We start from the raw sequence: 13,488 nt of genomic DNA on the forward strand, positions 1-13,488 counted from the left end.
GCCCATATTTTCACACCGCGTAAGCCGAGTCAAGCTCATCATTACTTCAGTATTTTTGTTTGGTGGTGTGCCGTGAGATGTGTACTTGGGAAGTACTGCCTTTGTGAGAAATTATGACACAGAACTGCTTCGTGAATGCTCGATGATGGATTGTGTTTGGGTGCAAATCCACTTGAGTGAAATTGCAGCAAAACATCCATCATTTAGTAAGTGGGGGAAGCGCCTTAAATAAAGCAAACGGACAACAGACTGTTTGGTCAACCCTGAGGTGCATTTCATTTCGTGTAACATGGCAAAAAAACAACCGCGTGATCTTGTGAGGATTGCGGCGCTCCGTCAATGTCTCTGTTTGCTGGGGTCAATCTTCTCCAGGTGTACCAAAGGTTTGAGTTGCTCGGCAAAACTGCGCATGTCCTCCGACACCGTGTCCTGGCCGGCGGGCGCCAACACGCTCAGCTCCACCAGGTAAGACAGCGACAGACGCTCCGTGTTGTCCGTGTTCCCCGGGACTAGTATTCGCGACAGCTTGCTGACCACCACTTTCATGGCGCCTTTGCGGAAAACGTGCCCGTTGGCCACAAACTCGTGGTCCATGCGGAAGCCCATCTCATTAAGGAACTCGGGCAAGCTGTGCGAGGCGGCCACGTCCACGCAGTTGCGCACCAGCGCGTGGCGGCTCTTGTCGCCAACCTCTGGCTGGCCCAGGTAGCGCAGGTGCCACGGGGCGGCGGGCTGGGACAGAGAGCGGCGGGCGCGCAGGATGAAAGGGTTCCCTTGTTGGCCTTTCAGCAGATAAACCAGCTCGTGGTCTGTGAAGGTGGAAGGTTCCATGTTGTCGCAAAGGCCTCGCAGGCGATGCAAAAGGCTTTCCAGTGCCTGGTCCAACACACTTCCTGAAGTCATATACACAACGCGGTGCGGTGAGATGGGGCTGGGCGAGGTTAGGCATCGCGGTGATCGGCGGGGAGCGCATTCGCTCGATCAAACATGGCGGAAATGCACGTGACAGCGGCCTTTGGATTTATCTATGTTTTTATTTCGTTTTATCTGTAAAACACAACAATATATGCGTGTTCGCCAATGCTCTTCCCTTTTAGAATCCGAGCCTCTTGTGAGGCAGAGAATGCCATCCTCTGCTGTCAGACAGCAGATAATTATGGCTTTGGCACTGCATTCACATAGGTTAGTGTTGTAGTTGGGCAACTCCACTGTAAATCAAAAAAAAAAAAAATGGAGCACCTGTATAGTGCAGTTACTATTTTGCCAGATAAACTGAATTTCTTCACTTACGTAGCAGAGATGTGTTGTCGTTTTGTTGTCCTGTTAAGTCACTGCTGTCTGCTTTTTGCTATCGCTCACACAAAATAAAAAATGAATGGTGACATAGCCATGCGGTCTGTTGCCTCCGAAATGTGGAATGCGCTTCCATCTGAGCTGTTGTCACTTGGGTTTGTGTATGTTAACTACTGTATGTAAAGCACCTTGTGAGTGCTTTCTGTGGAAAGTGCTACACAAATAAAATTGTGTTATTGTGTTAAAATACTTTTTGCTGCTGGCTTTAAGCTCGTCCAGTGTTTCTGTTGTCTGCTATATACATTATGAGGGTGCAAACATCAAGTGAAAATTATACACGATTTATCAATGATAAAGCCATCGATGAAATAAAGTCTCATATCACTCCCACAATTGCGGCATCTTGGTCAGCCAGTGGTTTTCTCACACATTTTGAATGCATTCGAAGCTATTTGTGCTGACTGTAATGTTGGCAACATCGTTGCCCACTGCTCAAAGCAAAGGGTTACCCGTTACTTTGTGCATTTCTGAAGCCCCATGGCGCATTTTACATACCTCATTTTTCTACTTGTAATTATTTCCTCTTACTGAGAATGAAACTCACCTTGTAAAAGATATTCCATCATGTTGATGGTGCCGCCGGTAACGGGCATCACCGTGACTGGGGGAGCCTCCATGTCTATTCAGCAACTGTAAAACACAGCAACGGCTTTCACTTAACCCGTCCAATATGACCTAACATTTTTAACTAAAGAATCAGGCAAAGCTTACGGAAAAATATCGATGGGTCACCTTTGTTTGCCAGAAGCTCTAGCTGCCGAAGGTCACCGGCAAAGACAGCCGGTGTCTGTCGCTGAGGCTCGGTTTAGCCTCCACAGGAAACACCGAGGATCCAAGGATCCAGTAGGCCTCACGAGCGTCTACTCATTCAAAGCCTATGTAGCATTGTTAGCTGTCGAGGAATGTCAGCGCTAACTAATCCAAGCCATGTTTGTTAATCAAGCGTGTAAATGTCGCGAATTGATAATGAAGAAATGAAGGCACCAGGACAGCATTAACGGGACCAGTGAAGGAAAACACCCGTTGACGTCGGGGTACACCTCGCGGCACTGTTCATACAAAAGATGTGTAGCGTTGTTAGCTAGCAAGATAACTTGCACAAATTTGTGCTTTTTCGCTGCTGCTGCTGCTGCTACTAATTTGGTCGTGTTCTTCTTCTTGTGATTATTTGGCGATTGGCAAACAACGAAATGGTGCATTTCCGCCACCACGTGGTAAGGAGTGAGAGACTAGACTCTCGTGATTGAGGGGTAGGGGGAACTATTTCCTCTCGATTCGCTGGGTTTGTCTGAAATACTAAAATAATATAATTTATCTCTTAATTTCTGACTCATTTTGTATTGTTTTGTTTTTATAAAACAAAAAATACACATGTATTCAATTAAATGTAAATAAACAAATGTTCTTGGATTACATCCATTCTCTTTGATTGGCTCCTATCATGCATTCCATTTGATTTCGGGACAGAGTTTACATTTCTTTTATGTTATTTAAATGATCCTCTTGTATTTGTTCCCAGATCATTTCATTGGTGTCAATATAATTTATTATTATATCATCAATATATAATTTGCAGCTCTTCACTATAGTCGCAATTTTCTCTACGGTAATAGTTTGTTGGGTGCAACTTAATAAAATATTCAATAGAGTTTTTTATTCACCATCATTGCAATTTATTTTACTTCCGTGTTCCTGATGTTGCTCATTTCCTTTCTTATTTCCTTACTGCCTTTACATTCCATATTTACCCCTTCATTTTGTATCGATGCAGCCCTTTTCCACACATCTGCTCATGTGAACTGTTGTGCAACTCTTTGACGCACTGCCGCCACCTAGAGGAAAAAGTCAAGTAACGCAACGAGTGCGTGAATTGGGCGTGATTTACAACACTTTAGTCGCCGCCATGAATCAGTACAAAGCGACGCAAATACAACATACTTCGAGATGACTTCAAGATAAGCGAATACGTCTGCGAGTAAATATTTGATTTGGGTCCAACCCCCGCCCACCACGGTGTGAGCGGCGGTGACGACTACGGGCCAGCGAATCGAACTGCGCAAGTTAGTTACAAAAAAAAAAAACTGCGCAAGTTAGTTGTTTAACCGAGTGGCTCTTCTCTTACTTGTCCTTCCGGAGCGGTCGCCCTTGCCAGCATGTCGCTTAGCGAGTTTCTCGGGGACCTGCCGACGTACTGGTTCGGGTTGGTGCAGCACTCGCTGGCTCTGCTGTGCCTGGTCGCCGCCGTCTACAAGCTCGTCGTTCTCCTGATTCAGAGGAAGGATGCCTTGCGGAACTTTGAGGCGTTCATGGGACCGCCGGGACACTGGTTCTTTGGGCATGTCCTGCAGGTAAGAAGCACGAGATCTTCCTGGGCAGTGGGCATTGTGATTGCAATGCTTGCTGACCTTGAAAATGCGTTTGTTTGCCATGCACGCCACGTATTGCCTTGCTCTCTTCAGTCCGCCAATCTGTTGCTAACTTTACCGGACTGCTCTCTTCCAGTTTAAACAAGACGGGACGGACTTGGACAAGATGGTCAAATGGGGGGAGCAGTACCCCTACGCCTTCCCTTTGTGGTTTGGTCCCTGTGTCTGTTTTATGAACATCCACCATCCAGATTATGTGAAAAGCATCCTGACGTCAACAGGTGTCCAATCTCGTTTTATTTTCGACTGCAAGCGAGAGCTTCTCTGCTGTCCTTGAAAACGATCCGAAGCGCTGTCCTACATTTACAACCTAAATTCTATTTGTTCTATGAGGTTGTAATAATAGTGGATCTTATGTCACCTGTCTTTTTGTTTCCTTTTTTACCCTACAGAGCCAAAAGATGATTTTGCATATAAATTCCTCAAGACCTGGATTGGTAAAATATACTTTCTAACTAATTAATTCATATTATCTATATATATATATAATATATATATATATATATATATATATATGTATATGTATATATGACTGATTAATTTATGAATTACTTATTAAGTATTATAATCTTTCCATAGTGATTTTGCATTTACAGACACACTCCATCCTCAGGTGACGGCTTGCTGGTGTCTCACGGTAAGAAGTGGTTCCGCCACAGAAGGCTCCTGACGCCGGGTTTCCATTACGACGTGCTGAAATCGCACTTAAAATTGATGTCAGACTCAGCTAAAACCATGCTGGTAAGTCACTACTGTTTACATTTTCCTAACAGACCCAAAAGTGGAATTAAAATGTTCTATGAGGAAGTTTACAGACAAGTATCAGCTTACTCGCTGAAAACCTTTTGAGCTCTTTCTGGAATGCCACAAGATGTTGCCAAAGCCCTTTCTAGTAAAAAGCAATGCCGTGGTGCCATCTTGTGGCACTTCACGTGCCAATGAACTATGTTGTTGTGAAGAGAGTCGCCTCTATTAGACAGGCCAAAGCCCTGCCTATTAGAAAAGTAGCGCTTTGGTGCATGTTGTGGTAGCCAAAGCATCGATTACATGTGGCTTTTCAACGTTTGTGGTATAGGATTACTGTGTCAGGATTATGAGACAACGTTAGCTTGCGCTTGCGTCACTACTCGGTATTACATATAAAAGCCTTTCACCTAGAAAAGCGCTTACGATAGACATCAGACAGGTTGAACGCTTCCAAATGTGACTTGTGAACCGCCAGGACAAATGGGAGCCGTATTCGAGGAGCGGCGAGTCCTTCGAGCTGTTTGAACACGTCAGCCTGATGACGCTGGACACCATCATGAAGTGCGCGTTCAGCTGCAACAGCAACTGTCAGACCGACAGGTGGGCCGACGCTCGATCCCGCGCGCGCCCCCTTTCCGGGGCAGCGCGCCAACTTGAACGCTTCACTTTGTGATTTTAGCGGAACCAACGAGTACATCAAATCGGTGTACGAGCTGACCAATTTGGTCAACCTGCGTTTCCGGACCTTTCCTTACCACAACGACCTCATCTTCTACCTCAGCCCGCACGGCTTCAGGCACAGGCGAGCCTGCAAGGTGGCTCACAGTCACACAGGTGAAAGCTCCGTGTCCCATATTCCGATGGAGCTCAACTCGCCGTTGTCGCGAAAACGTCTTCTGTCTTTGTCTTTTCAAAGAGGAAGTGATAAGAAAGAGAAAAGAAGCCCTGAAGCAAGAGAAGGAGCCCGAGCGTATCCAGACCAAAAGGACCTTGGACTTTCTGGACATTCTCCTCTTGGCAAGAGTAAGTCGAGCGAACATGATCCTTGTTGACGCACTTCTGTGTCCTGTTCTCGGTTTACGACGATGCCAACATTTAACGCTCGCAAGGTTATAAACGGCTCGTAATTAACTAGTTTCGCAGTGGCATGAGATTTCGCCCTGTATAGCAGTTTTTTTGGGGGGGATGTTTTTGACTAATACTTGTCAACTAATCGCAGAAAGGGTTTCCCGATTTGCAGACCAAATGAAAGGGTTGAGAGCAAAAAAAATGAAGTTACGCTGTTTTACTCAAATCTGAAGCCCTTTTTTGATTGTCGATAGGCGATTGAACACTAAAACGTTCCCCCAAAAAGGCCTTTTTATTTCCCCACCCCAAAAATTCAGTTTCTCCGTAGTCTTATTTTTATTAGACTCAGGTTAAAGTGACCATTCCAACCAGACTTTTCGGACAAACCCTTTGGGAACCTTTGCCAGCTTTCTATTTTAATTCCGTAATTCTTTCACATACCACCAGAGGGAGCCTTTATCCTCTCTGCCAGCTGACGGAGACGAAGTTGCTTTGAGGAAAAGTCAAGTCAAACATTTTGTGCCCCCGCTATTGGAGACACCGCATTCTGACTAATATTGCATTTGTGGAACATCTCGGGCGGCCATTTTGTATTGAACAGAAATGACATCACGAATTGTCAAGCGGCAAACTTCTTGCCTTTAATAGCAAGCTTCAAGTGCTCGGCATGTCACCGGGTGCTTTCATTGTTTTTGTGGCCAATCGTCAAGGATGAGAATCAGCAGGGGCTTTCGGATGAAGACATCCGAGCCGAGGTGGACACCTTCATGTTTGAGGGCCACGACACCACCGCCAGCGGCATCTCCTTCATCCTCCACAGCCTCGCCTGCCACCCGGAACACCAAAACATGTGCCGGGAGGAGATCGCCCAAGTCCTGGACGGAAAAGTCGCCATGGAGTGGTAACCTATTTCCTCGGACGCTGCGGCGCCTCTCTTTTGAGAGTTGCCGACTTTGACGACTAAGCAGGACTGTCTTGGCTAGGGAGGATCTGGGCAAAATACCCTACACCACCATGTGCATCAGAGAATCGCTGCGGCTCTTCCCGCCTGTGCCGGGAATGGCCAGAAAACTCACAAAAGACATCACTTTTTTCGACGGAAGGACAATGCCGGCAGGTCAGTTGGATCCAAACACATGTAAAAAAATCGTAAATGATGGACTTGCACGCCGCGTTCCAAGTGATTGTGCAAATGAGGTTTTCTCTGATTTTCGTAAAAATGCAAATGGCATTCAGCATCGTTTTCAAGACATCAGCTGTGAGAGACTCCTTTCAATGTTTTTCAACAAACCTCCCAAAGAAAACAGTCTTAAAAATGTCGTTTCTGTTCAATTGCACTGTTCCAAATGACGCACGGCACAGCAGACATTTTATTGGTTGTAAAGAAGTGAAAATAGTCATTTGCTGAATTCGCAGCATTTGGAGGTTGTGTTTGATGAAATGAAAAGTCATTTCAATCCAAAGCTTCTTAAAGTGGAAATCAACCCAAACATATTTTTTTCAAGAATATTTTCTATGGAGGCCCACTAGTTGAAACAAGGCAATATGATTAAAATGAAGTATGAGCTAAGCAGCAAAATCCACCCGTTTTTACCCATCTCAGCGGGCGGCCATTTTGTCACTTCCGTCGACTGAAAATGACATCACAACTACTCAGGGCTCAGGTAACGACCAATCACGGCTCAGCTTCAGAAAACAGGTGAGCCGCGATTGGTCCTTACCTAAGCCCTGAGCAACTGCGATGTCATTTTCAGTCGCCAGAAGTGACAAAATGGCCGCCCCCTGAGATGGCTAAAAACGGGTGGATTAACTCTTAATCCACAAAGGCAATATTTATCAGAATGCCTTGTTTCATTCAACTAGTGGGCTTGCGTAGAACATACTCTTGAAAAAAAGATTATTTGGGTTGACTTCCTTTTTAACAGGTCAAGTTGCATTTTAACCTCTTATTTGACAGCAGCTTCACAAATGTTTGAACTTGTGAGCTTTTGGACAGTTTCTGCTTGGATTTCTTTCCGGGATATCAGACTAGTCCCGCAGAGCTTGCTGCTTGGATCTGAACTGCCCGCCGAGCGACTTATTAAACAAAGGGCAGCCATAAAAGTGGTCGCGACATCATAGCGCCGTTGCTTTTTGACCCTTCCGTTGTGCAGCAGAATTCCCCAAGCGTTGCATTGTTCACCCGCTAACAGGTTGTGTGAGCTGGCTTGACACTGTCGCAAGGCATGTTTTGTTTTTTTGTGTCGTTTATGAAAATCAGAGAAATACTTCTTTAGCATAGTCGTTTGGAATGTGATGTACGGACGTCGGTGAAAATGGGTGGCTGAAAAATGTCACTTTTTTTTTTTTTTTTTTTTTTTTTTTTCCCTGCAGGTTCTCTCGTTGGGACAAGCGTGTATGCGCTCCACAGGAACGCCACAGTCTGGGAAAAGCCAAATGTAAGCTGATGTGATATAAAGCTAATGTTGAAGACAAGAATTTTTTTCAAGAATTTGTTTTATGCAGGCCAACTAGTTGAAACAACACATTCTGATAAACCTTGCGTTTGTGGAGTAAGAGTTAATCCACCCGTTTTTAGCCATCTCTGGGGGCGGCCATTTTGTCACTTCTGTCAACTGAAAAATGACAACTGCTCAGGGGACAGGTAACGACCAATCACAAGCTGAGCCGTGATTGGTCATTACCTGAGCATATGTGATGTCATTTTCAGGCGACAGAAGTGACAAAACGGCCGCCCCCTGAGATGGCTAAAAAAAACTCCTATTCCACAAACGCAATATTCATCAGAATGCTGTGTTTCAACTAGTGGGCCTGCTGGGAACATATCCTTGAAAAAAATATGTTTGGGTTGACTTCCTCGTTAAATATACACTTCTTAAATACACAGGAAGTAATTCCATTTGTTTGATTCTTCATTTTAAAGCAAACTTCAAGCGGGAGTGCCATTAAACAGCTTGAAGGCATCTTCGCCCGCAAGTCGTAGCAAAAAAAAAAAAAAAAAAAAAGATCCGCACGGCGGCTTGTAAAACTTGAATTTTGCACGTCTGCTGGCAGGTTTAACGCAAACCTGTTGACGTGACCCGAGCGTGGCGATGGCTCGGCTCACAATCGAGAAAAGGAGCTATGCTAATGTGAACAGATGAAACATTTTGCATTACGCCTTCGCTGCAATCTCCCGCAAACGGTCAAATCTTTTGTCTTATGTCATGGCAGGTGTTTGACCCACTTCGCTTCCTGCCGGAGAACACTTCCAGAAGGTCGCCGCATGCTTTCGTGCCGTTCTCAGCTGGCCCCAGGTCGGTTTCGCCTGATGCGCCGGCTGCAAATTCCTCGTCTCAATTTTGCGCCACCTGTTTAACAAACACAAAAAAAGTGGGCAGATTGTCTTTGTGGGATCAACAAAATGATCAGCTTACAAATACAAAGAACCTCTTCATCCATCCATTGTGTGCTGTGAGCCAGGGAAATGATCCAATTTCACCACAAAAAAATGACAGTCGTGGCAACTAAGGTGTGACGCATTGGGTGTCGTCAGTTTGCGGCCACCTCTCATGGCAACAAACTAAGGGACCGTCTCTCCACCTAGCTCGTTTGGCAAGTGGCAGAAGTTTCGAGTCCAACCGGAACTCGTTGATTGCGGTCCATATGGTTAGGGAAAATTTTGGGTGCCAGTCCGAGCTCTACCGCTGTTGGGTCTCAGTTGTGGTCTAATACATTTCCCCCCCCCCCCAAAATGCGACGTGTACTCCAGAGCGAGTTGGTCAGTGTCCCTTTAATTATTTCTGCACAGCTGACACGGTTCCTACTCCACCCAAAGTTACCACAGGCCGGTAAAGTGATATCGGTGTTGTAGTATCAGAGTATTTTCTTGAATCATAAGTATTGTCAAAAAGTAGGCAAAATAATCTGAGTGCGATTTTTGCATTCCGTCAGCCCAGATTGGATCTCATTACGTCGATGTGTGTATTCCCGCCCTTGTAGGAACTGCATCGGTCAGAACTTTGCCATGAACGAGCTGAAAGTGGTGGTGGCTTCGATTCTGATGAGGTACCAGCTAATGGAGGACCCCGCGAGGAAGCCCAAGATCATCCCTCGACTGGTGCTTCGCTCGCTCAACGGCATCCACATAAGGATCAAAGCTCTGGACACCTGAGTCCGTCATGTCTGTGATATTTCAGTAACTTTTATGACCACTGCAAAAGTGCACCCAGGCCGTCCTCCTACTTTCGACTCCCCCCCAACCCCCACCCCGCACGATGCAGCATTTTGCACGTTTCGTTTGTTCTCCGTTAACGTGACTGGCATTTATTTGATGAGGATTATGAACGTTTCTGTCCATAAATGCTGTGTCAACACTTTTTTTTTTTTTCTTTTTCCAGGAATAACAAAAGTAACGTATGACCGCTAATGCACTTTTTTTTTTTCGCAGCTAGGACTATATGATTCTGAAAACGAATTTAGGACATTTCTTTGTAACAAAATTGAAATGTGACAACGCTTACTCAGCTTTGTGTTTTACTTGGCACCAAGGAGCATTTACACTGCAACTGTGTGCAAATTTTACATTTGAGCCTCAAGTGGTTATTGAGTGGCTCAGTAAGTTCAAAGTTCAGCCAACAGGCGGTCAATGTTTACCAAACATGACTCTGAGGTTTCTTTCCAAATGGGACGCGTCACTAGTTTGGAGTTCAGGCAAATGAAACCGTCAAATTTATCGAGAACAACTCATTTAGAAGTGACATTTCATTTGGGAGGAATACAAATTGAACACAAATGCTTGAGCAGACTTGCAACCGATGTCAATTTGCAACTGGGCTGTCACTATCAAATCATTTTAGAATCGATTAAACGAAATCGGATACATCTTTATTTTTCATTAAATTGCATCACAAAAACGTTTTTTTCCCAAATTACTGTTATTTGCAGAGATGGGCTTTCCACCTAATCCGACGGACCGGTCCGTCTATCCGCCTAGGACGGACACCCATTTTGTTGCCGATAAACGATAGACGGGAAACTTAAGGAAATAGATGGGCTAAGCATAGGCGGAAGTGCATTTTTTCCATCTATCATCCAAGGCCACGGCCATATATATATATGTCTATATACATATCGATTTATATACAGTATACACATTTACATATTGATATACACATTGTAATTGTAACATGCTGTTTTAACATTAAGACTGCAAAAAAAAATTGTACTTAAGTGCTTCAATAAAAAATACATTGAACATAATTTTAATAAAAAATGTATCTGTTTCTAAACATATTGGACTTACAAGGTGAATACAATTGAATTATACGTGGCAAATGTTTTGTATTCAAAAATGTAATTTAAGCCACTAACCGTAACCCTTTACGCAGTTTAACCATTTAATTCCCTGATTCTTTTTACCACTAGAGGGAGCCTGCGTGCCACTGGTGGTATTTGTAGCACACTTCGAGAATCACTAAACAGTTCGGATAATCGATGGATGGCTGGCAGAAAATGGAAGCAAAACAGCAAGCTTAAACATATTTTTTTTTTATTTGTGTTCCTTGACATGATGTGAAAGAAAATAAAAGGAGTAGACAGAGTGAAAGGTCAAGGTCAAGAAGAAACTGAAGGTCAAAAATGAAACGTATCCCTGATGGCGAGGTGGTCTCGGACCCTCCTCCCTTCACCCAAGCCACTAAAACTTTTATTATACAGAGAGGTACACTTCACAGCTGGCATTGAGTCAGAGTCACACTCACTCGTTCATCCATTCATTCACTCCATTTGGACTGAGCACGGACGCTCTCTCCATTAAGAGCAGCAGTTCACCAAAATGCCTTTTTAAACCAGCTCCGAATATCAACCGTTCATGAGTCCAGTGATATTCTTTTCAAACTAGAGGCCTCATGTCTGCAAGAGTGAGTATCTGGTTTCTCCGTTTTATAGGTCCTATAACCACTTAGTGCATTGCTCAAGAGTTCCTGAGAAGAAGTGCAGCATAACACAAACGAAGGCAAATTCATCCCGTTAAATCTATTATAATCGATTACAATACAACTCTGTGCTAAACAAGGACAAGGACATTCAAAGTACTTGGACATTACAAAAAAGAAGTCTTAAATGGTACCGTGTGACTAATTGATGAGTACTCAGGTTAGGACAGTGTCTTATATTTTGCACCAACAGGAGGCGCCAGATAGCAGAATCAAGTAGTGCTGCATTCAAGAGTACTGGAAAGTTGGAAATCTGAACAATTGCAACGTCCATTAAAAATATGGCTGACAACCTACATAAGTTTCTTCAAAAACAAGTTTTTAAGATGTCTATTGTTGCTCCCAGTTTACTCTGAAACTAAAGATAAAACTAGAAGTACACGTTGTGTATATAAACGTGTATTTAAAACAAACACGTGGCTTTGCCTTTAGCATGTTAGCTGAGCTAATACATAATGGGAAACAAAACACAGTTGAACACAGACATATAACAGTACTCTCTATCTATATCTATATCTATATATATATCTATATATATATATATATATATATATATATATACACATGAATGCAAGGAGTTGAGGACCTAAGACGTCTATACAGCGGCACATCCGTGGCTATCCAGCGCAACACTTAACTCGCGCAACTACTTGGCCCATTTCTAGCACAACAGCATACAGTTAGATAGCTAGCTAGCTATGGATGCTCACAAGCTAGCTGCTGGCTAGCACTTCTGGTCGCGCCCCGCGACAATCCAGAGGGATATAAATCCAGCCACCGGAGGCTTTAAACATGTAGCTATGACGAGGCAAAAGATAAATGCTAGATGTACAAATGTATCTGACAGTTGCTTGGGGCTTGATTTTTTTTTTCCCTTTCCATTTAAGCCTCATTTGTTATACTTGGCGGTTTTCTATTCATTCAAATTTGGCAGGCTTGTCAACAACTCTGCGGTGTGCCAAATTTAAGACATTTCTATTTTCACTTTACAGGGACTTTAAATGTCCATTTGTGAAAAGTAGCATTCAGGAACAACGGAATTACGGAATTTAGTTCAGGTTTTTTAATTTGTTTTTTTCTTTTTCCAAATTGAAATACGAGGAGCATATTTTTGTCCCCAAGTGGAACTGATAACAGAAAATTATTTTCATAGCGTGAGGCGTTCAATTTCTAAGTTTTCCAGTTTTCTAGAAGGCAGCACAGACGAGACAACTGAGAAAATGGAGGACACTTGCCCGAGATTGTTCAGGGTGAGTCTCACGCTCTTAAAATGCTTTTTTTTTTTTAAAACCACATAAATTTCAAGTAACGATGACATGACGAACCTGATGGGTGGGTACCTTTGGTGTCTCCTGAGCTTTTTTGATTGAGCACACAATGGACATTATACATGCTGTACTGTTACGCTTATTTGGCTTTCCTGCTACCTGAATGTTTGCCACCTCTGGAGCCTTGGACACAGGGGTAGGCAACCTCTTTCAAAAGACACCTAAGTCAATGAACATGAGTATTTGTGAGTTTTGAATTTTTTAAATTTTTTTTTTTTAAGTATTTTTAAAAATAGCGGGCCAAATTCAAAGACTGGCTAGCCCACGCTCCACAGGTTGCCCACCACTGTTGTAAGAGGCTGCAATGTTTTTTGTGCCGTACCTGACAGGGTTCACATGTGCAAGGAATGCATTGGTGGAGCGCAAGGAAGGGATGAAGAGCCACATTCTCACGCTTGCCGATGACTTAAGACTGTTGACCAACCCTGGATTTGATCTCACAAAAAAAAGCAGAAAAATAAATAGACAATAAATAAATAAATACAGAAAAGGGGGTAAATGCTCATTCATCCCTTCACCTTTTTTAAGGAAGCCAAATGTGTGCGTTGGAAGGCTGAAATCTAAAGTCTTTAAGGGGGGGGGGGGTCAACT

The 13,488-nt window shown here is 43.7% G+C and overlaps 2 protein-coding genes across 3 annotated transcripts; one reads left to right on the forward strand and one right to left on the reverse strand.

The window, feature by feature from the left end:
* Positions 1–250: 250 nt before the first annotated feature.
* On the reverse strand, positions 251–13,464 carry med18 (mediator of RNA polymerase II transcription, subunit 18 homolog (yeast)). Of its 2 annotated transcripts, XM_086037616.1 has the most exons (6): positions 13,220–13,464; positions 8,821–8,944; positions 3,476–3,695; positions 2,065–3,185; positions 1,898–1,983; positions 251–893 (listed from the first exon to the last, which is right to left on the reverse strand). In XM_086037616.1, the coding sequence occupies exons 5-6, from the start codon at positions 1,968–1,970 to the stop codon at positions 337–339; spliced, it is 630 nt and encodes a 209-aa protein (XP_085893742.1). In that variant the 5' UTR covers positions 1,971–1,983; positions 2,065–3,185; positions 3,476–3,695; positions 8,821–8,944; positions 13,220–13,464; the 3' UTR covers positions 251–336. The 2 variants fall into 2 exon arrangements, with proteins under 2 accessions (XP_085893742.1, XP_085893741.1); XM_086037615.1 differs by lacking the exons at positions 8,821–8,944; positions 13,220–13,464 and having other exon boundaries at positions 2,086–3,185; positions 3,476–3,822.
* Positions 3,226–10,835, forward strand: cyp4t8 (cytochrome P450, family 4, subfamily T, polypeptide 8). Its single transcript, XM_086037614.1, has 12 exons — positions 3,226–3,701; positions 3,856–4,000; positions 4,172–4,216; positions 4,393–4,520; positions 5,002–5,126; positions 5,206–5,360; positions 5,443–5,549; positions 6,305–6,495; positions 6,578–6,711; positions 7,968–8,032; positions 8,808–8,890; positions 9,576–10,835. Exons 1-12 carry the CDS (start codon positions 3,507–3,509, stop codon positions 9,745–9,747), a joined length of 1,545 nt encoding a protein of 514 aa, XP_085893740.1. The 5' UTR covers positions 3,226–3,506; the 3' UTR covers positions 9,748–10,835.
* Positions 13,465–13,488: the final 24 nt, after the last annotated feature.

Source organism: Filicampus tigris, chromosome 8 (assembly GCF_054856515.1).
Source record: "Filicampus tigris isolate MCC_2025a chromosome 8, RoL_Ftig_1.0, whole genome shotgun sequence".
NCBI classification, from domain to species: Eukaryota; Metazoa; Chordata; class Actinopteri; order Syngnathiformes; family Syngnathidae; genus Filicampus; species Filicampus tigris.

Bases quoted from the DNA above. Each gene is read 5' to 3' on its own strand.
- med18 (XM_086037616.1), bottom strand. From the start codon at position 1,970: ATGGAGGCTCCCCCAGTCACGGTGATGCCCGTTACCGGCGGCACCATC. The intron at 894-1,897 runs GTGAGTTTCATT...ATATGACTTCAG, and splicing joins GATGGAATATCTTTTACAAG to GAAGTGTGTTGGACCAGGCA.
- cyp4t8 (XM_086037614.1), top strand. From the start codon at position 3,507: ATGTCGCTTAGCGAGTTTCTCGGGGACCTGCCGACGTACTGGTTCGGG. The intron at 5,127-5,205 runs GTGGGCCGACGC...TTGTGATTTTAG, and splicing joins AGCAACTGTCAGACCGACAG to CGGAACCAACGAGTACATCA. The intron at 5,361-5,442 runs GTGAAAGCTCCG...GTCTTTTCAAAG, and splicing joins GGTGGCTCACAGTCACACAG to AGGAAGTGATAAGAAAGAGA.